The sequence below is a fragment of the Malaclemys terrapin genome, chromosome 3, assembly GCF_027887155.1.
Source record: "Malaclemys terrapin pileata isolate rMalTer1 chromosome 3, rMalTer1.hap1, whole genome shotgun sequence".
Lineage (NCBI taxonomy): Eukaryota > Metazoa > Chordata > Testudines > Emydidae > Malaclemys > Malaclemys terrapin.
This window is the reverse complement of record NC_071507.1, coordinates 41522340-41549800: the sequence shown is the minus strand read 5'-3', so window position 1 is coordinate 41549800 and position 27461 is coordinate 41522340. Positions and strand designations below refer to the sequence as shown.

The 27461-nt window shown below is 43.8% G+C and overlaps 1 protein-coding gene across 3 annotated transcripts; it reads right to left on the bottom strand.

Annotated features, from left to right (window-relative positions):
- Positions 1-9368: 9368 nt before the first annotated feature.
- Positions 9369-26669, bottom strand: SERTAD4 (SERTA domain containing 4). 3 transcript variants are annotated; one of them, XM_054023248.1, is made up of 4 exons: positions 26423-26669; positions 17705-17896; positions 16373-16488; positions 9369-13238 (listed from the first exon to the last, which is right to left on the bottom strand). In XM_054023248.1, exons 2-4 carry the CDS (start codon positions 17877-17879, stop codon positions 12483-12485), a joined length of 1047 nt encoding a protein of 348 aa, XP_053879223.1. In that variant the 5' UTR covers positions 17880-17896; positions 26423-26669; the 3' UTR covers positions 9369-12482. The 3 variants fall into 3 exon arrangements, with proteins under 3 accessions (XP_053879223.1, XP_053879222.1, XP_053879224.1); XM_054023247.1 differs by lacking the exon at positions 26423-26669 and adding an exon at positions 18408-18874; XM_054023249.1 differs by lacking the exon at positions 26423-26669 and adding an exon at positions 18058-18279.
- Positions 26670-27461: the final 792 nt, after the last annotated feature.

Below are 27461 nucleotides of genomic sequence, written 5' to 3'. Positions count from 1 at the left end.
AGAGAGAAGAAGTTTCTCTCTCCTCTGTTGCTGTGTGAAAGACCCAAACAAACAGAGGAAGCAGTGAAATCAACTGTATACAAAGTGCTGTCAAGTGCACATAATAAATAAAATTATATGCAATTACTTTTCTCTCTAATCTCTTTCAGTTATAGTCATTTAAATAGTTACTTGTAAAGGAAGTAGGTAGAACAATTCAGATAGATGGGTGAATTTTAAGTTGACAGTGTTCCATTAACACCAACTTAAATATTTACCTAGAAAATAAAAATGTAATCCATTATAATTTATAGGTGTAAAGCCTAAACACTAGGGTGTTTTCGATAATCATTTATAATTGAAGATGCCAAATAACTTCTTAAATCTACTGCAAATGCTTTCTTAAGAACCATAACATCTTACTGCAGTGTCTTTTCTTTGTCCTCACCTGCCCAGGAACAGCACATCTTCATCTGTATATATTGCAGTTATCTTTTACATTGATTCAACAAGCCTCTTGTTTAACGCATAGTCAAGGCTGAGCCACATGGTCAGCATGCTCTTTGCTTCAATAGAGCCTCTATGTACCCGTTTGACTAGGTTATCCCTACATAGAGCATCTTAGTGAAGTATATTCAGGTTTCACATGAATAAATAACACAAGTGGGTGACAGGGCTTACATAGCCCCCTGCTGCAATACACACTGCCTAGGGGGTTGACAGAACTAGTCTCCTAATCTAGGATTTACTCTTCTGCCCTGTCAGGGACTCCTGATCCAGGGATAGGAGAGGGAAAAAATCTCATATGCAGTTTAGGTTTTAAATCCCTCAGTCTGAGAGCACGATGCATCTGTGCACTGCAAACATATCTGACAGCCATCGGACCCAGGGGAGGATCAGCTTCAAGACGCCTTACCACTGATCCCCTGCTTTTCTTCCTTCATTCTCTGCTCCTACTCTAACTCCTGGTATATGTAATTTCCCTCAACAGCCAGCTTGACAGGGAACAACCTATAGAGCCATCACAAGACACTAGCCAGGTGATGCCAGCACCCAACAAGGGAAACATAGTACAGTTATGATGAGAGGCCAGATTAAAACGAACTGTGTTTTAACTGTGGTGCATGCTATACAAGGGTCACGTGGCTTTAATAACTGACTCAATCCAGAATCCCAACCGCAGGCAAGAGGAGACATGTCAAACCTTGGCTATGAAACACAAGAGACAAAGAGAAGTGGTAGCAGTTCTAGTGGGTGTGCCAAAGCAGCTGGATAAAACGTTTACAAGAGACCCAGGTTAAGAAAAAAAATATCTAGTCTCTGGGGTTTCTGGTTTGTTTAGCCAAAATAACACAAACCTGCAAAATCTCTGCATGCAGGGAATATGGCCAATGTAACAGTTTATTAAGTCTAAACCAAAGAATATTAATAGGGCGGCTATTGCCTTCAGACATTTGCTCAACAAACCCCTCTCTGTGGGGCGGATCCTGAGCTGGTGTCAGTTGTCACAGCTCCATCGTCAATAAGAGTGTTCAAATTGCTTTAGCTTTTAGGAAAGGGTTTAGTAAATAAATTTGTCTAGTACTACCTGGAATTCAGATTTATGTAACATCCGAAATGTGTCAAGATATTTGAAAGCTCAGAAATGCACAGTGGAATGCTATAATATGGCTCTTTGTTATGCTAATGATTTCTTCCCTGCCGCTCTTGCAAAGAGAGCCAGCCAGCCCATCAAACAGGATTGAAACCAGTGGGCAACCTTTTTCTTTACCTGCTGCTGCTAAAGGTTTTCTTACCACTAAGCTTGAGGGGCAAAAGCAGAGTCTTTCTTGGCACCTGTAAACAAAGCAGAGAGGAAAAACAACAGTTTGCCATTACACACCCACTGCCACATGGAATGATCACTGGGGATGAAAAATGATGCCCCCCTTCCTACAGTGATGCTATAATTTACATTTTTTCTCTTCTCTCCCTGCCCCCCATCTCTTTATTCCCCTTGTCAGCAGCACTGAGACAAGGCAGTGTGGCAAAACCACTTACAAAACCTCATATAATCTAGGTACTTACGTGGCGCCCCTTGGTGTGATTCATGAAGATTTATTTTTTTTATACTCATAATAATCTTATCCAGGAGAATTTACAGTTGGGGGATAGAGAAAGAGAGGGATTAAGTGACTTCCCCAAGGTAACACAGACAGTCATGGCTGAGCCAGGAATTGCATGCACATCGCCTGAGTCCCAGTCCCCTAGACAATCCTTCAAGACCCCAAATATTCCACAGCAAGGGAGGCCTAAATTTTGCGTCAAGGTGCCTGACTCATGTAGTACTCCAGCAGGTGACTGGAAATTCTGTGGTGACTTCATTTAACTTAAAAATGTGAGCTTTTAAATAAATTCAGAATGTCAATAAATAATCCCTAGCCCCTGATTCAATATTAAATTGAAATATCATCTTCATATTCTAACAAGATTTTTGTATTGACAACACAGAACTGCATGTTAGAAGTTGACAAAGGGGAAATGGAGGTTTTGGTAGCTGGGCAGGGCCTATCTGGGTCTTTTGGCATCTTGAGGGGCTTGAAGGACAATTGGGATGATGGGGTAAACTCATCTGGGTGTCTCATTTATAATGATCAACAGTAAAATAGTTAACGTTGACAAAAGAGTGTCATCTTTCAGTATCAGACTTAACAAGCCATTGTCTTGAATGGGTAAGTTCAGATGACATAGCGCCATTGGTTCCGGCTGTCTGCAGCCTAAAGAAGACATCCCTGCATTAGTTTATGCTCAGTTCAAATTTTTAATGTGGGTCTTCACAACTATGGGGACTAAAGACATATCTTTAAATCTTAGATACTGGAGCACTGGTCTATGGCAAGGGGATGAGGGCAGGATTGCATGGCAAATCCCATCACTGCAGAATCACCAAATGCCCTATTTTGATTTGAGCATACAAAAGGGAACGGATCTCTTTAGACTAATGAATTCCCCCTGTAAAACTAAGCCATATTTGCAACAAGGAAGAATGGGCCAAAAGAAGGAACAACATTTACTCAGTCTTCAGGGATCCAAAATTAAAATCTATGCAATTTAAGATTTCAGAAGTTATTCAAGTTAAGTTTACAGGAAAATAACATACGGTGGAGATGTTTGAAAAAATGCAGCTAGCTGTAGATACATGCACTGAAATCAATTTCAGAGAAATGTGGGGCAAGAGCACTACTGACCTTACATAACATTTACAAAATGAATCCACACATCACTAACCCTGTGTATATCAGCTGGCTATTCATAAAGTAAAGGACCCCTAAAGTTTTAAGGCAACTGCTGATCACCTTACTCACAGAAGTGAACTTGTGGTAGCCAGATGGCTAAGAAAATGATTTGTAGGCAGAAGATCTGGTCACATGAGTCAGGTGAGCAGGAATTTGCCCTAAAAAAGGATGGCTAAAAGAATGACTGATGATGGCAAAGAGTCTCATAAAGATGTTAGAGGTATACTTCGATGACTGAATAGATCACACCACAGATACCTACATATATAGATATGATTTTGAGGTTAAAAATAAACCAGGTGATTTTGAAAAGAATCTGGTGACCTTTTCTGAATTCCACAGGAAAAGAATGCCAATAAATACAAAAACCGAGCTGAGACATGCAGGAATCTGTCTCAGAAAGCAATGAAGGTGGTATTGGTCTGTGGGCAGTGTCTTTTTTTATTTGTACCATATATCTGGTTAAGAGGAGGAGGGGACAAAAATTATAACTAACGGGCCATCCTGTCAGCTGGTATGAATAGGTATAGCTTTATCAAAGTCTAGGGAGCTACATGGATTCACATCTGAGGATTCAGACCAATATATTAATAATTATCTGATAGTAATGAATGTCTTGGGCAAGCCTATGTGATTGTCATGGCAGTGCCTTTAACTGCTTTAAGAGGCATATAGGGCACATGAAGCACTTCGTATCATAGGGTTTACTACTTACTGCTGTGGCTTGTGGCTCATCTGGAGATTAGCTCTCAACTGGCCTTCTTTGGTTGCTCACCATGTGGTGTCTCTCATTTTCTGAATTCAAGTTACTCCCTCTTCATGACTCAGCCCTCTGGTCAGGTCACTACTGTCCTCCCTTTCTGGGGTTACAAAAGCAAACCAGCCAAATAATCTATCTGCAATGAGACACTCTTCCAATCCACTTCCCGATAATACCACTTTCCCAGTGACCAGGAGAGTAATCCAGGCCCGCCCTCCCACCCACTACTCTGGGTTCCAGCACACAGACACTACGTCCAGCAACCATGGTCTGCTCAAGTTCTGACCCTGTTGCTATGACTCTGGACTTTGTCCTACCTCTCTAGACATTGACTGTAGACCTCTCTGCAGACCCTCTCTTACCACCAACTTCCTCTCTTTATAAGCCTGTCCCAGGTCCTCCCCCAGCTGGGCTTCATCAGCCATTAGGCCTTATCAGTCCTTGGCTCTCCTCCAGGTGCAGCCTGTTGGCTAATTGGCCTATTTTATCTATTCAGGCTTTGTGTGGGATGGATACCCCATCACAGATGGCCATTACCTTGCATTCCTCAAGGAAAATGCTGTGCTCAGAGGAAGAATGAAATGAACAGACTTCAAGGGGTCTGTTTGTCTTGTTTCTGCATGCTTGGTACATCTGAAAAGATATTTTCTGTTGTAAGCTGCACAATGATGTGGTGCAGTTAGAGAGGAATAACTAGCAGGAGAGATAAGGTGGGTAAGGTAATATCTTTTATTGAAACAACTTCTGAAGAGAGAAAAGCTTTAGCTTCAGGTCAAGATATTACCTCACCTAGGATTACCATTCGTCCGGATTTACCCGGACATGTCCTTTTTGTGTTAAAAATAGTGTCCGGGGGGGAATTTGTAAATCACTAAAAATGTCCGGGATTTCCCACCCATGCAGAGCGAGGCGCGGCTGGGAGGGCTGCAGGAAAGTCAGCCGCTCGCATGGGGCTCTGGCAGCCAGAGCCCTTCCCCTGCAGCTTGCCGGGCTGGACTCCGGAGCAGCTGTAGAGCTCCTCCTCCCCACCCCACCCCGCATTCTGAGCCGGCCGGCCTGCCGCTGTGCAGGGGCAGGGACCGGGTTGTGTGTTGCGCTGGGGAGCGCAGCCATGTGTCCAACTCTGCACAGAGCCCAACACCATGTTCTGAGTGGCAGGGTAAGGGGGCCAGGGGGCAGGAGAAGGGGCAGGGAGATTTTGGAGGGGGCAGTCAAGAGACGGGGGGGTCAGGAGTTCAGGGGGAGGCTTTTTGGGGGGGTGGAGAAGGTTTTGGGCAGTCAGGGTACAGGTAGGGGGTAGGGTCCTGGGGGGCAGTTTGGGGGGGGTCTTAGGAGGGGGCAGTTAGGGGACAAGGAACAGGGAGGCTTAGGTAGGGTGTGGGGTTCTGGAGGGCAGTTAGGAGCAGGGGTCCCAGGAGGGGGCAGTCAGGGGACAAGGAGTGTGGGGGGGGTGTTTGGGAGTTCTGGGGGGGGCTGTCAGGGGGCAGGGGTGGGGAGAGGGATCGGAGCAGTCAGGGGACAGGGAGCAGAGGGGTTTAGATGGGTCGGGAGTTCTGGGGGGGGCTGTCAGGGGGTGGGGAGTGGTTGGATGGGGCGTGGGAGCTCAGGGGTCTGTCTGGGGGTGGGGGTGTGGATAAGGGTTGGGGCAATCAGGGTACAGGTAGGGAGTAGGGTCCTAGGGGGCCAGTTAGGATGGGGGGAGGGTCTCAGGAGGGGGCAGTCAGGGGACAAGAGGCAGGGAGGCTTAGGTAGGGGGTGGAGTCCTGGGGGGCAGTTAGGGGCAGGGGTCCCAGGAGGGGGCAATCAGGGGACAAGGAATGGGGGGAGGGTTGGGGGTTCTGAGGGGGGGTGGGAAGTGGGAGGGGCAGGGGCGGGGCTAGGGCAGGACGGGGGCGGGACTCTTCCCGGCCTCTTTTTTGCTTGCTGAAATATGATAACCCTACCTCACCCACCTTGTCTAATATCCTTAGTCCAACATGGCTACAACACCACTGCATATAGCAGAAGAGATGTCATTTTCCAAGTAAAACAGCATTTCTTATTGATTTTTCCTGATACCCTAACCTGCGATCCTATGCCTTTTCACTGAGCACATTGCCCAGTTCAGTATGGATCTTGAATGCAAGAGCTTTTGCACCAGTTTATACAGTAACTTTTGAAAATTCAAACAGGCTTGCAAACTTGCATACGTGGCCTATGGGCCCAGCGGAATTTGGTGGGAGAACTTTGCTTAGTTGCTGAGATTCATGAGAATAAAGTCTGCACCATCTTTCTGGAGACCTCTGCAAGACTGGAACATTAAAACACCTTCAGCCTCCGGGCTGCATTTGCAGTATCATAAATTATCTACAGCATTCCATGGCATAAAAGCTTGAGAAAGCAACCGAAAGCTGCACAGTTCTGACTGCAGCAGTGTCTGCATAATCACTCAGCTGGGTTCACATGTCTGATCCGAGACATTCCATACCTTACCACAGGCTTCTCTGATATAAAAAGCCACAGACCCTCTGTGGTGAATTCAGCCTGGCCTCACAGCAGCAGCAGCTTTGTTTTACCGACTCTGTGGAGAACCAAAAGGGGTGGGGTTTTCATTCCAACCCCCTAATGAGTCCCTCCGCACCCAAAAGTGATCTTTGCTCAACTCACTAGGGCTAAAACGCTGCCTTACATGGCCTTTGAAACATATCTCACATTTTCAAAATTAATCTGTGCTGAATTAACTGATGCAGAAGCTCTGGGCACAATGCCGGAATGATGTTTACGTTAGAGAAAATGGACCTCACAGAGATAGTTTGCAAACATCACAAGGCCAGCTTGTGTAAACTCCCTTAGTTTAGTCATCTTTTTCCATCTGTCATAGAATTTAAAAGTGATATTCAAAAACACAGGAAATTACTGTATATTCTAAGTGCTCTTGATTGGACTCATTGGCTGTTGTGAAAGATTCACATCTTTATAACCTCCCACATGATTCTTTGCAATTACTTCTTTAATTGTGTTCTTCTAGCAGACATACTGCCTATACCGCTAGGAAATTTATTACTACTGTTTCACACCACTGTGAAATAACTTTATTACTAAACTGAGTATACTGGATTTTATCTTCATAAACTAAGGATTGCTCCACTTATGAATTGCATGGAGATGAGTGGACAATACAAGAGAACAAATACATTTGAGATCTTTAGCATAACTGTGATATTTATTTAATAAAAAAAAATCAGAGATTTCATAGCAGTTTAACTGTCCATTGAAATGAATGATTCATTTTGATAAAATTTACCCAAGTTTCTATATCTGGACATTGGTCTAAGTAACTTAAACCTGCATCAGAGTGGAGGGATGTATTAGCTGACCTATGCTGTCCCTTCCATCCCTATATTTCTATGATTGTAAAATAAAAATTGCTTTTAGTTAAACCACTGGATTTCATCTTTATTTCAGGAAGTCAATGAGATTGCATAGGTGTAACTGAGTGCAGAATTTAGCCTGGTTTCTCCACTTAAAATATTGGGCTAGTTTCACCGATACTAGTCTCTGCCTTTGTGGCATTCTGGCAACATACATTAGCTGTAAACCCAGTTTAACCAGACAGTTAAACCGGGTTTACAACTGCTTTGTATTGCCAGACTGGCAAAAAGCAACAAGAATGTCTCGGTGAATCTGGCCTATCAGTTTAATTCTCCTTTTAAACACTCTAGTCTTCCTGTATCTTTGAACTTATTCATTGTATCTGCTCTGCAGAACTGGGTCTTCTAATACGTATGGCAGCGAATGGCACAGCACTGACTAAAAGTTCAAGAGTTTGAATCAGAGGGAAATTTGATAAGATGGTAAATATGATAAAAGAGGAAAAGGAAGAAGAGTGACCATGGGGTGATGAAACATAAGAACTTAAGAGTGGCCATTCTGAGTCAGACCAAGAGTCCGTCTAGTCCAGTATCCTGTCCTCCAACAGTGGCTGGTGCCAGATGTTTCAGAGAGAATGAACAGAACAGGGCATTTATTGAGTGATCCATCCCCTGTCATCCAGTCCCAGCTTCTTGCAGTCAGATGTTTAGGGCTACCCGAGGCATGGGTTTGTCTCCCTGACCAACTTGGCTAATAGCCATCCACAGACCTATCCTCCATGAACTTTCTAACTCTTTTTTGAACCCAGGTATACTTTCAGCCTTCATGACATCCCCTGGTAATGAGTTCCACAGGCTGCCTGTTAGTTGTGTGAAGAAGAACTTCCTTTTGTTTGTTTTACACCTGCTGCCTATTAATTACATTGGGTGACACCTGGTTCTTGTGTTATGTAAAGGGGTAAATAACATTTCCCTAGTCACTTTTTCCATAGATGAAAACAGCAGTTTCTCTCAACCTTTGCTCTGAAGGGGATCATCTCTAGTAGTGAAAGGCTAGCTCAGCTTTCATGGCTCATTCAGCTTTTGCTGAGACTGCCCTCCAGCTTGCCAATTAGTGGCAGTTATGCTGGTGATTTGAGTGATATGGACACTTGTCCTCTGCCCATATTTAAATGCTTGCACCGCATGCACTTCAAACACCTAAACAACTGTGTCTCCGACTAGTTTTCCAAGTGATCCGCATAGAAGTTGTACAATGTAAACTCTTTAACAAATGCAATAAGTATGAATGAAGCACAATAGTTTTACTGTGTATGTTTTAGAAAAGAAGCGCAGTACTTTTTTCGACTGAAATACACTATACATTTCTATGGGAAATGTATAATCTGTTGGGAAGTGATCCTGGAGATAAAACAGCACTTTCATCCTTATCAGCAGTAAAATAGACACAACAACAGAAACACCCTGGTTCCGTTTCTATTTTCTGTTGTATTCTAAGACTTGAGATAAAAGCATAGAATTGCCTGATGAAAGTCTCAATGCTTTACAATGTTATATTCTATGAGTAAAGTATCTTTTGGTGCAGAAGAAAACAATTCCTTGATAGATAAGAAGTTCTGACCAGTTCTCTCAAGGAGATAGACTGGTATCAAGTTGGGGAAGATGCATTAAGCTCCACATAAGAAGTAAAAGAGAAGGGAATTAATATGACCTTGGAAAAGAATCAATTGTTGGAAACTTGTGCTAGGAAGAAAAGTGCCTTTGGTACTGAATAGTCACAGGGAAAAGACCCTGTCTGGTGTAGGTCCTTAGTATAACTTAAAGCACTACAAAACAAAAATGAAACTACAAAACCCACTATGAATCTCTAAGCTGAAACTCATAACAATAGCTATTATATTTTTGACAGTTTACCCGGGTTGCTTCAGATATACTTCTATTTTTCTCTTTAACAGAACAATAGTTTGTCCCTTTGAAAAACAAATAGGAATGTTTAGTACACTGTTGAGTTCTACATATTTACTTTCAGCACTTGTTATCGTTTATAAAGAAGGGGAAAGACATAAAGGAACACTTAAATTCACATTGCTGTTCTCAGAGAACGGATAAAATAACACCATCTTTGTATAAATTCTGATATGTCTTAATTTTGTCCAACATTTAGACATACCAAGGTGGTAGGTGGCTTAGAAATACATTATATATACAGAGATAATTATAGAATTGTTTCAGATAATTCCACATTTCAACAGAATGTAAACAAGATTCATAAACTAATACCACGGCATTATGGCTTCATACATTGGATGCAGTTTTCTCAAATGGGCCTGACTGTCCAGAGTGCTGAACACAAGGGGACTTGATGGCGTTCAGCACCTCACAAGTGTTCCCCACTCTGTATGTCTGGGCCCTAAGATAATTCTGTAGTTTGCAAAGTTTGGCCCAATTCTGTCCGTAGCTATATCTGTACAATCCCAGATGTCAGCCCTATGCCCCAAACAAATCTTTTACATTTGTCAGCATATCTTAAAATTCTGTTCCAAAGTGTTCTAAAAATTGACAGCTTAGACTTCTGTATTGGTCTGCATCTGTGGTAAAAGAACTGATTGTAATTTAAACCTTTTCAACATTGGACCAATATGATTAAATGATATTTCCTTGGGGCGGGATTAGGGGAAGACTCCAACAGCCATTAAAGATGTAAAATCAAAATGAATTTTGGTCATTTTAATAAATATATACCAAGGAAACCTCACTTTACTACAACAACGCATTAGTATACAAGGATCTAATATCTACGCTTAAAACATCAAATGTTTATCAAATACTGAAAAAAGAGCAGATATTACTGGACTAACTGGTTATACTACAAGAAAATCAGCTTTTAAATCATTGGTCCTTATGGACAAATGTCTAAATGATGATCCTACTCATACACTGTATGAATGAGATCTATATTTTATATTATTATTAATAATAAAAAAGCTTCTGTCTTGGAGAAATCAGGCATAATCCATATTTTCTCTATTTGTTGTTCGAGTCCTGTTACAGTGATAACCCTTACAAACACGCCAGTTTTGTCTTAGATCACTAAATAATGGTTATCTCAGTTTTTTGAAAAATTCCCTAGGCATTCAATATCCTTCCTGTAGGAAATACTGCAAATATTGAGGTAACTTTATTTAACTACGTATCTAAAGCAGTTGGCGAGCTTCCAAGAGTGACCAGTGGAGATGTTGATGAAAGATGCCCAATTTGTAATCTTGACTATGGGGTACACATATTACCTGCCATAAAGAAAAATAACGGCAGGGGAGGATTAACAGAGATTCTTTGGACTCCATGGCCTACATTCTAAGAGAAACCCAAGGCAGCAGTGAATCATAACCTGATTCTGCACTACTAAACTCCATAGGTATGTCAGTGACTTAAATGAGTGCTGGACTATACACTTAGAGTGAAATGTATCCCTGTGCAGAGGGCCAGCACAAGGTCTGTGCACTCCTTAAATCCCACTTACATCCAATTTGGAACTGGGCTGCTTCCATTCACAGGGGTGAATTTCACCCTTAGTAAACAATGGATAGCATGAGCACAGCTAATTGTTCCTAAGGCAAGAACCAAGGAGAAAGAGCTATTGTTTGGATTCACAATGTCTCAGGCAGGGACAGGCAGCAATAAGGTGTCATCTATGGTTTGGAGTTGGCTGGTATGCACAGCACATCCACAGTTGTCCAGGTGGGTGTGGAACCCAAAAAATTAGGTGGATCCAAGACCCAACATTTTTTTAATCACCCCCTGAAAAATGTAATACGTATGTTTTAAAAATGTGCATTTTAAAATGATGTACCTAAGTATGACCAAATTTTGTCTTTAATCATTGAAACTTCAAGCCCTGTTTCTCCAAAATAATCTTTTTTAAAATTAAAACATTTATTTCAGATAAAATCTTATCGCCACATTATTTATTAACATTGTGCTTTTTGTTTTGTTTTAAATCAACAGCAAAAGTCATATAAAACCCCCACGTGCTTTTGCAATCTAAAAGAGAGAAATTATGCTAAACAGAATAAGGGATAAAGCATGCCATTGGTTCAGGAACTTCATTATATGGAAGAATTAAAAAAAAAAAAGATCCTCAGCAACAGACAGTTGCCATAGAAATGCTCAAGCATCTAGTGCTTGTTTACAAGACACGTCTCTCTATTGTTTCTTAAATCCCTTCCTAAGGATAGCAAATCAAAAAGCAATAGAGCATCAAAAAGGAAGAATAACGATGTTTGAATAAGAAGTTGAACTCAGTATTTCAAAGATTACAGGTTTCTAATAATATTGATCCATCCTGTTTTTTTCTGGTTAGGTTAATACATCCCTGCTGTAGCTCGGATTTTCTACTTAATTTTCACGCTGGCAAAAATGAAGATAAAAAGTAAGGCACCAAAAAACCTGCCCTATATAATAACAAACCACCATAAGCCTCATTAATTATTACAGCTGAGCTGAAAATGTGCAAGTGATTGAGCTGTATGTGGTATTTCTGGTTAAGATCCCATAAAAAGGTATTTCCTTACAATACATCCTATCTTTGTCAGTTGTACAAAACTGTTAAATATGTGAATTTAACAGTGTCAGTATGTGAGTGTAGAAACTGTTTAATCCCAGGCCATAGTATCCAGTCTTTTGTCACAACAAATATTGTGTTACAAGAAGCAGAGCACCCTTGCTGGTAATATCAATTTGTTTACCAAACATCTAATTAATTGGTAAACATAATGGAGGTTCCTCTTAATTAATGGCAGACTCCATGTGGGAGGGCATATATAAAAGGGAATGTTTTCCCCATCTGGTTTTATTGGTATTTTCAGTAACAAAATCTAAACTATAGTTGTAAGCAGTAATTCAACTGTGCTCTTTATGAAGTCTCCATATTTATAAATAGCTCACTGATGCAGATCATACAGATGCTTTATGCAATCTGCTCTCCAGTCATTTAAAACTATATGCAATGTTTGTGGCATGATTGTATCAGTTGTACAAAACTATAAAAAATCCATTCAAAATAAAATTTTGATAGATAACATGCTGTGCATGCTTCAAAGTTACAGCAAAAAAGATGGCTCATATTTTACTTCCTTTGCTGCAGCACATTTTATTACTTGGTAAAGATTCCTTTTTCCTTAAGGACTTTTTCCAAGATTCATTTATGTTGCTCTTGTCATTACATCCAGTCTCAAAATAATCATAAAATTTGCCTTTACATTCAAGAGCAAGGTCGCCTTTTATAGGTTCACAGTTTAGAGTGATACCATCTCGATCAGTTTCGTTATCTCCTTTCTCATCATTTAATTTTGCCTTTTCCTGATTACCATGAGACTTGGCATTAGTAATGAATATTTCGTTAGCAAGAATCTGGTCATCACGCCTGTAAACAGGGGCACTGCCGATGCCATAATCCACCTGGTGGGAACAACTTGGCAAAGATATAGGGGAGGAGGAGGAAGAGGAGGAGGAGGAAGAAGAGGAAGAAGAATTCTCCCCATTAGTATTAACAGAGAAGGGTAAATTTAAATAGTGACTGCCACATTCTTGATAAAAGCAGCAAGCATGGAACTTTTCACACTCCTCTTTTGCCATCCGAAGACGTTTTCTATAAGGACAGTCTTGAGCCATAAACCACTCTTGTGATGAGGGACCACCAAAAGAGCAAGCAGAGAAGCACCAGTTGTTTTGCATGACAATTTCTCCATGGATTCTCTTCATTAAATTGTTTATGAGGACGGATCTCCGTAGGTAGACTTCAGGATCATCAATAAATTTCAGTTTTTCCAAAGACATGTAAAGAATGTGTGCCCGCTCCTCAAAAACAGAAACTGTCTGAAAACGAAAGAGACAGAAGAGACAAAAAAAGGGGTTAGAGTGTTTTGCTTTATGCAATAAGAAGAATGTTAAGCACCCTATCGGCAGTATGTAAATCCAGCTAACATTTTGAGTGGCCCAAATTTCCTTAGGGATCTTAGCTTGGCCTCTGAATTTGTGCACCCATGCGTTGAGGGACCTTATTTTTCATGGCCAGAATGTCAGATGTGCCCCCATACTGGGGAGACAAATAGCTAAGTGTTTGATATGTGTAGGCAAACATTATCTGTATGCACAAGTCCAGGCTTTAGAGTGACCAAACATTGGGTGTGAACAACTGTCTCTTTAGTTGCATCCTGTGTAAACTGTAAAGCTACTATGCAATTTTGCTGAAATGTTTTAGCTGATGTGGTTTTTTATGTGAATAGAGCAGGGATCAGGCCCTAGCCACTGTTGGGCTTCACCAAAGCCACCAGACTGAAGGGTGGCTTCCTCCTGCATGCCCTCCATACCAAAGGCCTGCTAAGGATAGCAAGGCCAGCCAGTAACAACAGTGCAGATGGAACAAATGTCAGAACTACCAGTGAAATAGGCCTCCACAATAGGGTGACCAGATGTCCCAATTTTATAGGGACAGTCCCGATATTTGGGGCTTTTGCTTATCTAGGCTCCTATTACCCCCCACCCCAGTCCCAATTTTTCACACTTGCTGTCTGGTCTCCCTACTCCACAATGAGGAGTCTCTATTAGTCAAAAAGCTTTTACCGCGCTATTGTGTAGAAAAATGTTGGCAGTGTGGCAAAAACAATCAAATATCACTGCGGCATCTGGAGTGCAGCTGCTGAGCTGAGCACTACATCCAACAATCCCTGGGTCTAGTGGGAATGTGGCTGGGCAGGAACAAGGTCAGGAAACTAGAAGAGGCTGGGGATTTATGGAAAACCCTGCCCACAAGCACACAGATTTGCTCTCCCTTCTAAGCTCCTGCCAGGATTTCCTTCTCAGCATTGGCATCATGGTCAGGTTACTACTCCCAGGAGGCCATAGGCTCTGCTCTGTGGCCCCTACTATGGGAATCAAAGTGCAGAGGGGTAGTGAATGTTACTCCCAGGAGTATTAACTAATTTCCATTTTTAGCACAGAATTTAATCTGCGTAGGAGTGGAGAAACACATCACACAGGCTGCTCTAATTCCCACCATCTGCAGGGGCGGCAAGTTATATGGGCCCGTGGTGCCCAGACTCCAGCAAATTCAGGGCCTGGGGGGCCCGGCTCCACCAATGTTCGGGGCTGGGTCTCCGCCCCGGCCCCGGCTGCCGCCCCCGCGCGCATCCCCCGGCTCTGCCTGCCGCCCCCGCACGCCTCCCCAGAACATCCTTGCCGCTCTGCACTGCGCTCCCTCGCTGGCCGCTGCCGGCTACAAGGGAGTGGCACCAGGGGCAGGCTGAGGCGGCTGCTACATCTGCGGAGGGAGGAGGCGCATGGCAGCCCCCTCTCCCCCCAGCAGGCAACTCCGAGTTGACTCGGGGGGGGGGGAGCGCTTATCCTGGCTGGACCTCCTGAGCAGCAGCATGCAGGGACTTGGGTGAGTGTCGGGCCGGGGAGGGAGGGTCCCGGGCCTACCCCTCCCCCAGAGCTCACTGCTGCCGACGGGAAGAGGGCTGGGGGAGTCCTTCTCTCTGGCCCCCCACCCCGCCCCAGGGCAGTCTGCCTGCTGCACCCCAAACTCCTCATCCCCAGCCCAGCCCCATGCCCCGCACCCCCTCTCACACCTCAACCCTCTGTCCCAGCCCAGAGCCTGCACCCAGCACCCAAACCTCCTCCCAGAGCTCACACAATTGAAAATAGGTACTCTGTAATGGCTGTTCTGGGGTCTTTCTGAAATGATTTAGTACTTGCTCTGCATTTCCAAGTGTGAAGCTGTCCAGAGAAATCACCAACATAACTGGGATCCTTCCTCAGCAAGTAGTCCATGGTATGAATGGGAGACTGAACTATCCTCTCACCCCTAACGTTTGCCTCTCTGGGTAAAGGATGAGATGGCTCTGTGGGAAGCTTGCACTGCCTCTGTCCTTGTGTCACCCACACACCTCTTGGGTGTGGTGTTCTGTCCCATCTAGTGGCACCAAGACAACTTAGAGAGAGAGTATGAGTCTGCTCTTCAGCCTTAGCTAACAGCCAGGTGGTTTTTAGCTCACGCGATAGAGACTCATGCACTAAGCTCCAGAGGTTCTATTCTGCCCACTGATGACAACCAGTGTTACACTTGCTTTAACTATTCTATAGACAGAGAGAAGACTCCAATCTCCAGGGCTGTCTAAGTGGTTCCTTTCACAAGCACTAATTCAAACAGATTTTACAATAAAAGAATATATTGGGGGAAGTTTATCTAGATCTCAGATACTAAATGTACAATGTAGCATTGCCAGAGAAATCAGCCATGATCCAGCAAGGTGCAGGGCAGGGAGCTCAGTACTTGGCAGAATTGAGCGCTTAATGAGCAGGAGCATAAACAGTTTTCTAAAATCTCCCATGAATTGTTAAACATCAATGTATGTGGTCGCGTGTCAATTGGAATCTATAACCCCACCTAGGCCCCTTTCTAGAAAAGAAAGGTGTTGTTTGGGGTTTTAATTTGTTGTTTTGAGTTGTTAGGGTTTTTATTTTATAAGTAAGATTAAATTTTGGAGTAGAATATACTCCCCTTTCAAATAATTCTGTTTCTATGTAGGATTTATACACCCACGGTGGGGTATGTTGAGCCTAGCAATCCTGGAAAAAGAGTACTGAAAAAATGGGAGAGCCTGGAGCTTACTTTTGTTAAATTTACATTATGCATTTTTGGTGGTAAACTCCAGAGTAACCTCTGTAAACACAGTTTAACTGTTTATGAATAAAACATGTGAGAAAAGTAAGTTATTCTGAGGGTTTGTATTTACTGTTATTATAGCTGAACAAACCCCTTTGTTTCTTAAACTATGTGATGACAATAATAAAATACAATCAAAAAAGTGTGAACTATTTGTTTCTATGCAAACAGCTGGATTATTCTCCTCATCTGGGTGGAGTATTTCAACTTCTGGAAATGAGTCAAGCAAGTGTTACTAAGTATCTGAAACGCTCAGTAAAACAAAGTGTATGAAAAAACATACTTTACGCGTACAGCTGCTGAGTGGTGGATGAAAATCCTCTTCTTCCACATATTTCCTTTTAAAGTATGTGATCTTGGATGTTGTTATAGGATTTGAAATTCCCCTGTAATGTGATCCTGTGGGTAATAAATCAGATATGACAAATGACATGTGGTTTGCCTGAGGTTCTCCAAACAAAATACTGTTCATTTCCTTTCTCACTACAGGATAAGTCTACCACGTTTGTTTATATATATTTGTAGTGATCAAAAATAAACTTTTTACCTTACTAATAAATAACTCATATGATGCAATAGCATGGGCAATTGGAGATCATTCTGATAGACACTATAGGACATTAGTGTATTTGGCATACTTAGACATTCTCTGTATATTTTTCTTTAATAAAACTTTCATTCTGAATTTACAAGCAGCCCAACAAGTAGTGGCATTTGCCAATGCATCATGTTCAGATTCCAGGGACCATGAGTTACAGAAGAAATTTTATTTTACTAAATAAAAATTACTAAGTTGCTAAATATATTCCATACACCTGGAAGAAGATTTAGTAGCTTAAAATAATTTTTCAGAAGTTGATCATTTTGTGTCCTAGTGTAAAGCCAGAAATGGACATGTAAAAATACAACTGATTGTAGCCTAGATCAGCTATACTCAACAAAAGGTAAGAGTCTGTTTCTACCTTTCATGATAAAAAAGGTAACATATCTTCGGACAACTACATTTTATAGCATCACTCATCATTACTCAATACTTTATTAACTGGCACCCAGAATAGTTAGAATCCAATTTTTTATAATATTTTATCTTCACAAAAATCTAAATAAAGATGGCCATACTTGGACCCCCCTGTCTTCCCCCACCCCGCACCAAAATAGACACCATCTCCATCCTGTTTTGGCCAATATGAAATGTATTTATGACAAATGCCTTGTTATAATAACGGGTTATGTGCAGGGTTCCTTAAGATTCATAGAAAAGAAATGACAACTAGCCAGAACGGTATGACTTTTATCCCTCTGGAGAGTGACTGTCGTATAGTATTTCCTGGGCCCACATTCCTCCAATCTATCCATATGCTTACACGTCCTCCCCCCCCCCCACACACATTGCTTTAGGATGAATGAAGGCTGTGCAAGATAAATTGCTGCATGTAGAAGCTGGTTCGAGTGGATCCAGTTCTCTGCCAAAAAGCACTGGCTTCTTGAATATAGTCAATACAACACGAATGACATTCGTTTTGCCCAGAATACTTTCCCCGTACGGTACTGACACCCCACCCCCACCGTTTGGCCACTCGCTTCGCTGCCATAGAGAGGCAGAAGGGAGCCATACCTGCCAGAGAATGACATGGTGCCCTGTCTCCCTGCTGCTGAGCCTGGCTGGGATCCGAGGGGCTAGTCTTGCTGCCACAGTGCGACTCCCACAGGGTCTGGTACTCTGCGATCTCGGCAGCTCCCCCCGAGACAATGGGATCGCAGAATCTATGCATGGACAGCACCAGAGTCATCGCTGAGCGCCTGAGACCTGCAAGCAGAACACAACAGCCAGGTCAGCCCGAGCAGCCCTGGGCAGGGGCGAGTCCCCCGGCACCGCAGAGCAGGAGCACGGCTTTCCAGGAGGGACTGTCACTTCTTCGCCATCCTTGTCTTTCCCTCCTTCCACTGCCTAGCCGGTCGCTCTCTCACCGCGTAATTACGCAGCCCCCAAACTCTCTTGTCCACACCAGTGTAGTCTCTGTCTTGCTGCAGCGGGTGCGTCCAGCTTGGAGCGTCTCTTTTTCCAGCTCTCTCTATTCCAGGGCTTATTGTTCTCCGACTCCCCCCGCACCCCACCCCCCGTCTCTTGATCCAGGTGCCTTTTAAAATTACATTTTTCATCCTTTAGCGGGAAAAACCCCGCTACTAAAAAAGAGTGACCAGATCACACGCATGGAGGATCCCTGCCTCCTCTCTCCCGAGATCCCCCTCCCACATGCACAGATCTCCCCCCCTCCCCCTGGAAATACATCAAACGAGCAGATCCAAACGATGCTCACAGATTGTATGTAACAAATCAGTTCATTCGCTTCCCATGCTCTCCTGCTCAGCAGCCCTGTCTCGGCAGCCACATCGCGCGCGGGGGTGTGTGTGGTGGGTTTGTTTTCTGTTCCCCGGCTCCCAAGCGAAAGACACAGAGAGACTTAGGTAGTTGTTTCCACTAGCCCCGATCGGACTGAACTGGATCTGCCTCCAGTCAAAACACTGTGAGATGAAGACAGAAAATTGGCTCCGGTTTCAAGCCGTGAGTTGCAGTCCCACAGGAGCCAAGCACAACATCAACGGAGCAGGCAGAATATTAAGCAGGAGCGGGGACTCCAGGGCCAGCGCCAGGCAGCGATCTGCCTCCCAGTGCAAACGCAAAGCGAGAGAGCGAGAGAGCAAACTTCCTGAAAGGGGCACCAGCTCCGCTCACTTTCCCCAGTTCACCTACTTCTCTTGGCACGGGAATACAGAACAATGCCCCGAGACACCGCCTGGCCCCTCCCCCTCCTCTTCTCTCCAAGAAACTGGGATTGCGTGTCTCAGGTCGGTGCTACAGCAGGAAGACAAGGATCCTAGGGCAGGCCAGTGGGGAATGGGGAGAGGGCGGAGAGGGGGATGTGGTCCCAGCAATTAGAAGTGCGAAGAATTAAACTCTGCCTGGCTGGAGAAAGATATCAGAGGCAGCAGAAGTTAGCGATTAAGAAAAATAAATCATTAACATCTGTCAGATACCTTCAGAATGCACCCGGAGTGCCACTTTCTTCAGAAAGGGGCAAGTGCTGGCTTGCGAGATACTACTATGGCTCGCTCCTGTAACCCTTACTCAAGCCGAAAATTTCCATTCGCTTCCAATTGAATAGTGGGAGCCAGACGGGATTTCAACTAAAGTCTCTGGGAGTTTTGGCTGAGGAAGGACTACAGAATCCCACCGTAAATGTGCACTTTCAACTTCCCTCTATGAAACCAAATTATCATGTGACGTGGAACTCTCTCGGACACGGGGAAACATACAACATCCAGACTACATTTTGTTCATATTCTCATTGGTAGCATATTAGTTAAGCCTTTCTTTTTCCTGGAGAAAGAAACAATGGCCCGGGAAAGTATGGCCCACGACCTACTAGCCTTGAGGATTACCTTATATCTGTTAGTTACTATATCTTATTTATTTACCATTAGAGTGCCCTCACATGGACAGAGTAAGAGTAATTCAGTCTCACCCAGGACTGAGAACCAGCTAAAAATCAAATATATGCGACCGAAACAGATGATGCTGTCATTGGAAAGCACCCAAGAACTGATCTACTCATTAATCTGCCCTGAGCAGTCTCCTGATGCTGGCACTATGTCAAGACTTAGCATTTGTCCTTAGAGAAAAGAGGTTGGAAGAGACCCTCTGCTGCTTTGGAGCAGTCGAGATTTCTTAGCATTTAATAACTTCTTATAAATCAGCATCTCTCGCAGATGCCTTTTTCTGACACATGTTTTTATTAGAATCAAATTTGGAATAAAAGTTTTCGGTCCTGCTTTTTTTAAAACAATATTTCATTTCAAATTGGTATTTCTGTGTTTGAGCACAAACGCGCAGCACACATGGCAAGAACCACCAGCTGGGATGCTTCCTGCGTAGTTCTCAGAGTAGAAACAGATTCATCTTCAAAAATACAATTTTTCAGACAGTTTTTAAAGTAAATTAACCGTGCCTGCTATTTAGAACCTACAGAATGAATAGACGCAAGTTGGTTTGACTTTTATAAACAGCTACTGTCTATGAACAAAATCTGTTCTCCGTAACATTTTATAACATCATAAAAACAAAACAAAGAATAATACATAGCGTTTACATAGCATTTAATCTGTTGATCTCAAAGTACGTTACAAAGAGAAGTGTCACTATTCCCAATTTTGCAGCAGAGAAACTAGCTTACATGCACAGAGACTGAAGCCCAAAATTTCAAAAGGGGCCTCTAATTTGGGGTGGCCTAACTTCCCACAAGTCCACTTGTCTTTAAAGAAAGTTGCGGGTACTCAGCACCTCTGAAAATCAGGCTCCAAGGGTCTAAAGTTGAATCCCAAATCAAAGGTCATTTCTGAAAAAAATGTTTCCAAGCACCACTTTCTGCCATGTTTACTCAATATAAATAATACCTAACTGCCCAAATAGGGACTTCAATGTGACTGCTTGCAGGTTAGGATACTATTAATCATGATTAAGGGTGACAGAATTTAGTCCAAGTGCTTTACCAATCGGACAGCAAATCAATGGCATCACGAGAAATAGAACCCAGGTCCCCTTGTCTCCCACTCACATTCGTAATCCATTTACACTACATTATTATATGCAATATCTGGATTCAATCCAATGCCCATGTATTTCATTGAGACTTTTCACAACAGATGAATGGTGAGCTTCCATTAACACGACCGGCTATAAAAAGATAAAATGTGTATACCTGAATGCAAAACTGCAGCAAAAGGGCTGACATGTAGGGCTGAATTCAATTTTTTAAAATCCATTTTGGAGCCTTGTGTGGGCTTCAGTGGCAGTTTTTATTGAACCCAGCCCTTAATCCGTAGTCGACCACAATTTTTCCACGTTGCCAGCCAAATGCATGCAGCAGAAGGACACCCTGAGGCACTTACAGCAGCCTGAAGGTTAAAATGTCAAACTGTTTCTGCATGCAGTTGTATATAGTAAGACTACTATACATTGCTACTCTCTTCCATTTGCTAGGATTTTCACTCACTATTCCTTCAGATTCATTATGATGTTAATGAGAGAACTCTAATGATGCCATTCACTTTACAACAAGTTTGATGCAATGTCAATGAAAAGGGCTCTTTGTACAGTTCTCGAATGCCTCTAAAAACAGAAGTTACATTTAAAATGTTTGTTACAATAATGCTGCAGGGTCTCACTCAGATCTATAAAGACAAAGAAATAGAGTCTTAACTCCTGAGCTTGTCCTGCTCAGGTGTTACTATTTACCATATATTCTGTAGCAATCCCATAGTACAAAAGCATGATTTAAGGACAGGTCAGGCAACATTCTAAACACTACAAAAACAACAAGGAGCCTGGTGGCCATCTGAAGAAGTGAGGTTTTTACCCACGAAAGCTTATGCCCAAATAAATCTGTTAGTCTTTAAGGTGCCACCAGACTCCTTGTTGTTTTTGTAGATACAGACTAACACGGCTACCCCCTGATACTTGACACTATTCTAAACACTGTATCGCCTTGCTTTTCCTAGCTGGATTAAACAATTGTTGAGCCATGTACTTAGGAAATAAACTTGCCCAAATATTCTGGCTGTACCTGGTTATTATTTAATATTTACATTGCTGTGGCATTCCAAAATCCTATTGTGCTGGGCACTGTCCAACCACCTGCAAACCACAGTCCCTGCCGAACGGAGTTTACAGTCTAAGAGAACAAGTGCCAGACAAAGGGTGGTGAAAGAGAAATACAGTCAAATATATGCAGTGTTTATATATACATTTACAAAAAAACAGAAACAGTGTAAAAGAGTCCCTCCCCATGTCAGCTTAGCCCTTATGAGTTGGCTGCTTTTTTGTAGGCAGCAGAGGTGAGCATTGGAGAGGGGTGTGAAGGAGGGAATGGAAGTGCCCTTACAGCTCAGGCAGGGAGGGTTTTCCATGTGTAATGGCAGAGGGGATGCTCATGTAAGAAGTTGGCACATGGGTAAAGCAGTGCTGGCATCATTGTTGGCGTGGGGGAGAGGCGACGCGACAAGAGAGGAGTGGTCCGGTAGGGGGCAGCAGAGTTGGGAAGGTCTTTGAAGGTGAAGAAAAGAAACTTAAACTGGATGCAGGGAAAGAAGAAGGAGACAGTAGAGGGATTCCCTGTGGTCAGGGCAGTGAGCAAGGGAGATGATCTCTACTCTCAGTAGCTGTGTTTGAGCAGCTCAGACTGGAAGGATGTGGATGTCAGAAGACTGACTGGGCGGAAGTTACAGTAAGGAAGATGGGAGATGCTCAGGGCCTGGTGGACACAGCACGGTGAGGATAAGTATTAGGAACGTTATGGGTGCAGCAGCAGCAAAGATTTGTCCATAGCCTAGATGCAGCAAGAGAAAGGGAGGAGTCAAGAAGACCCCTAAGTTAAGGGTATGGGTGACAGGGAGAATGGTTATGTAATGTTATCCCCAAGGACCGAAAATGAGTCAAGCGGCCAGGATTTGGTCATGTTAAGTTTGGTAACAGCGAGACTTCCCGGAGGAGAGAGCAGAGACACACGTCAAGATGTGGGATTGCATGGAGAGAGAGAGGGAAGGAAGATCTGTCGAACCTGCTCCTTCTTTGTGATTATTAAATAACATTAATATATAGTAGCATCACAAATGTACACCGTGTTTTACACATACAGATTCAGAGCTGGTCCCTACACTGGCCAGCTTTCCATCTAACAAACAAACAAAAAGGCACAAGGCAAAGTACTTGCCAACGATTAAGATGAGGAAAGGTACATGGGGATTATTAATGAAGAGGAGTAAGCAGGAGCTGACTGAAGAGGTTAGTTGAAGCGGAGAGAGAAGATGCTTCACAGACCAGAAGGGAGATTTGTCTCAGACAGAGGCAGCCTCATAGAAGGTATGAAACTGAGTGTGGAACAAAAAGGTAAAGGGAGAAGTAAAGTGAAAGGGAGAAAAGTGCAAGGAGGAGAAGGGGGAGAAGGAGAAAATGAAACTAGGGATATAGATGGGAACACAATCATTCAGGGCCTTGCATATGTGTGATTTTCCATTCATTCATAGGCATACTGCATTGGAAATGTAGATAAAAGCTACCGGGCATACCTATGCATGTGCCAACAGCAGTGACAGAGTTAAGTCAGGTCTGAAATACCTAGACTGCCAGAACAACAGATCTACATGCCAACAGGGTCAATTCAGCTCTTCATCCTTCTGAGGTAGATAAACTACACACCTGCCAAGTCTAGTGTTTTTCCCTGTAGTTTTTGGCCCTTAAGTCAGGGAAACTCAAGCAATCCACTATTTTTTTCTGATGCCGGACTCCCAGCTCAGTGCGGGGGGAATTCACATGAAATCAGAGAGTGATTTGTGTGTTTTAAGAAATAGCTCTGGCGTGAAAATGCTTCTAAATCATCATCTGCTTCCTTGACTTCTCTCCTAATTTAGATTATCCAAATCCAGATGCTCCAGCCTCTCTCACAAGTCCTAATTCTAAGAATATTTTCTCCCATCTTTTTCAATGGATGCGTGCCTCAGATTTTTCATTTAATCCCCTTCCTCCTGGAATTTTCCTATGGCAACTTCTTGGGGCTACATTTGGGGGGTTTCTTGGGGCTACTGGGTTGTTCCCTGAGCTTAGACAGCAAACGGTTCTATAGGAGAAAAATTGTACTTTTTGGATTTTTGATTTTTCAGTGTATGACCTTAATATCTTATTACCACTTATTTTAAGAAGCCAGAACACAAGTGTTTTAAATGTTTTGACATCCTGCATTTCCCTTTGATATTTTGGGGTTAATTAAGTAGTACTAACAGACACTCCTACACATCCATTTTCCTACTACTTGTCACCATGAAAGAGAAGAAAAATGGCAAGGACAGCTTTTTAAATTATTTAATTATTGGGATTTAAATAAAGTATATTGCACCTCTCAGGTGCTCCCTCCAATTGTGTGTAAATATCTTCCCACTGGGATTCATTACTGCTAAACTTTAAAATAGGAAGGCATCTGTTTATGATGGTCTGTACCTGGATTTATGCAAATATATGACAATGTATGCAAATTTGCAAAAAAAATTGTCAGAGGATTTTTCTTCACATAGCGCAGTCAACCCGTGGAACTCCTTGCCGAAGGATGCTGTGAAGGCCAAGACCATAACAGGGTTCACAAAAGAACTGGATGAATTAATGGAGGATAGGTCCATCAATGGCTATTAGCCAGGATGGGCAGAGATGGTGTCCCTAGCCTCTGTTTTCCAGAAGCTGGGAATGGGCGACAGGGGATGGATCACTTGATGATTACCTGTTCTGTTCATTCCCTCTGGGGCACCTGGCATTGGCCACTGTCAGAAGACAGGATACTGGGCTAGATGGACCTTTGGTCTAACCCAGTAGGGCCATTCTTATGTTCTTATGATTTTAGCAGGTGTAAAACTAGATTCCATGCAGTCTATTATATACTTTTTTCCCAGATGAGCCCTTAAAAACCAAGGTCCTGCCTATTCTATGAGAACAGTAAGATTCCATTGTATTTTGTTAAAAATAAGAATAGATATTTCTTCCAATGTTTTCAGCCGAAATGTCCATTGTCCTCTGCCATATGCCTCACCACCACCCCACTGGTGGCTGCGTGATTCTTCCAGGTCTATAGAACCCCCGCCTGCCTCTACTGACGTCCAGGGAAGTTTAGTTTGCAAAACACTTTGGGATCCTGCGTGATGAAAGATGCTTCCGTTACTGCAAACTATAATTAATGTTATTTTAACATAAGATTTTTTTTTGTAATTAGTATTTCTAATTAGTTAACCTTTGTAAAGTCCGTTGTAGCTGAAAAAGTGCTAGACATTATTATTATTACTGAAGTAACAGAAAGAAAAGGGGTCAAGCAAGTCTGGATGGGTTGACAAAGCAAAGCAGTTTAATATCACAGAGTTCCAAAATCACAATGCGGTTCTCTTTATTTATTCTTTAAAGACGCACCAATTAAAATTGCTTTCCCAGTTCGCTTTTCACTCCAGTGCAGCAGTACACGAATGTCGCTGGCACCATAAATTAGACGTTTTATGGGATTAATTATATTGCCTTCTTCGCTTTTGTCCGCTGAAGAAAGTAAACAAAAACAAAAACAAAAAAGTGTTTTGGAACAAAGAGCAAGTTGTCTTCCACTGTACTGTGTGCTACTTTCCATTAAGAATAAGAGCTATTATTATTCTTTTACAAGTTTCCTTCTAAGGGAAATAAACACCAAAGGTAGGATTCCAAGGAAATGACTCACAAATATTGGCAACAGGCTTCGAAAATTGGATCCAGTCTTCGCAAAAGCCTGTAGCGGAATACTAACCCTTCTTATTTCAAAATAAACGTTTCAAATAGGAGATGAACATCAGCTGTGTGTGTGTAAGGAAATGGAGACAGGAACAGAACCCATTTTTCATGTCTCCCCCGCCTCCCCCCGGGCATGGCTTCTGATGCCATTTTTAGCTGAAAGCTGGAAATTTTTAATGATTGACTGAGTCATCCTGGGGGGGGGGGGAGGAATGAGACTGAAGCTCACCTTCTCGTAACGTATTATATATAAACACCTCCGACAAGTATTGCGGTGTGGAGAGAGGGGTGTACAATGGAATCGCTCTAAGTAGCATCCAGCACTAAATACCTACCTCCGCATGCGGTGAGTTAAGGGGAGTCTCCGAATTGCCTTTCCTGCCTGCTTTTAAGTCGGAGCCTTAATAGTCCTGTTACATATTTTTGGTCTTTGTGTGAAATTCTCCGGGCAGCGTCTGAGAGGTGACAGGCTGGACCAATGGCTGGTCGAAATGCACAGCTGTATTTTAGAGCCTCGGAAGCGCTCTTCCCCCGAGATCTCGGTGCTTGTGTCCCCCCCAAGCTGCAGAGGGGCTGGGCTGGGATCAGAGAGTGGCCCGAGCTCTGCAGGGCTCTGTGGAGTCTCCCCTGCTCTCGCCGCTCGCTCAGAGCCTGGTTCTGCTGAAATGCATGATCAGGAGCTGGCAGGTCCCGCCCCGGTGGATGCCGAGCGCCCTTTGGCCCTGGGGCAATGGCCCGCCAGCCCCCCAGACAAAGCGAGCCGCGGAAGGGCGGGAGATGATGCCCCCAGCTCGGCGGGGCGCTGGGAAGGAGCCAGGCTCGCGCGCCTTTCTCCTTCTCGGCTGCCCCTTGCAGCCGGTCTGCGGCCAGCAGCCCCAGTTCCGGCCCCAGGCAGGCTGCGAGCGGGGCAGCCCCGCTTCCAGCCGGGAGCACCGCAGGCGAACCCGGGAGCTCGCCAGGCGCCGCGCGCCATCCCCGAGCCCTGCTTACCCGCGCGGCTGGCCGGGCACAGGCGGCGGCGGCAGCTCCCGCAGGATCCCGACGGCCGCTAGGCGGGCCCCTGAGTGCCCTGTGCTGCGTGCGCCGCCTCCCGCGTCCCCGCCCGGGGCCGGCGGCTGCAGGGAGAGCGGCTAGGAGCGTGCGGAGCCCGGCAGCCCAGCTCGGCGCAGGCATGGCCCTCGGGTGCCCCCAGGGTGGGAGCGGGGCCGTGACACGCAGGGCAGGGAGCCGGGCGAGGGGGTCTCGCCTCTGCGGCTGCCCCGTCACCCCGCTGGGCCCGCCGCTCCCTCCCCGCCCCCCGTGCTTGGCCGGTGTTGTTCAGCGCCGGACTTGTTGGGGCCGGGAGTGTCTGTGTGTGTACAGCGGGGCTGCGGGGAGGCCTCCACGCAATGAGATCATGCAAATAATGATGAGTCAAGCTGGAAACCTTGGTGTTGCTGGAAGTTAAATTGCAACTTGGGGGGGGGGGAGAGAACAGGCCCCACGGGGAGAGGGAATCCAACCAAAGCTTCCTAAAGACACAGCTTGCCCCCTTGTCAAAAACCATTTCATGAAGAGACAAGGTCCAGGGTGGCAAGACTTTGCAAATAAAAGAATGATGTAGCCTTAGTTTTTAAATAAATAATCCATGCATACTGCCCACAGCTTAATCTATGGTAAGGGCAGGTAACTGCCACTGTTAGGTACATTGCTACATATTCGTTTGGACTTCAAGAACTCACAGAGATCTAGCTACCAAAGCACTTGTACACAAATAAGTGGCTATAGTATTTCTTTATGAATAGTATTTATTATTTGTATTACTGTAGCACCTAGGCGCCTAAGTCAGGGGCGGGGATGCCATTGTGCTGGGTGAATGTACAAGCACAGAACAAAAAGACTCACACTGTTACTGGTACTGTTGTTTACTACTTAGGTAGTACTTTTCATCTGTAAGTCTCAAAGTGATTTACAAAAGAGGGTAAGTACCGTTCTCCTACTTTCATAGAATGAGGGAAATGAAGAGTAGTGAGTTTTTAAGGGCCTGATT

Excerpts from the sequence above, each read along its gene's own strand:
- SERTAD4 (XM_054023248.1), bottom strand. The coding sequence starts at position 17,879 with ATGACTCTGGTGCTGTCCATGCATAGATTCTGCGATCCCATTGTCTCG. Across the intron at positions 16,489-17,704 it reads ACCATGTCATTCTCTGGCAG|GATCACATTACAGGGGAATT; the intron begins GTATGGCTCCCT and ends TATTACCCACAG. Across the intron at positions 13,239-16,372 it reads TCAGCAGCTGTACGCGTAAA|ACAGTTTCTGTTTTTGAGGA; the intron begins GTATGTTTTTTC and ends TTTCGTTTTCAG.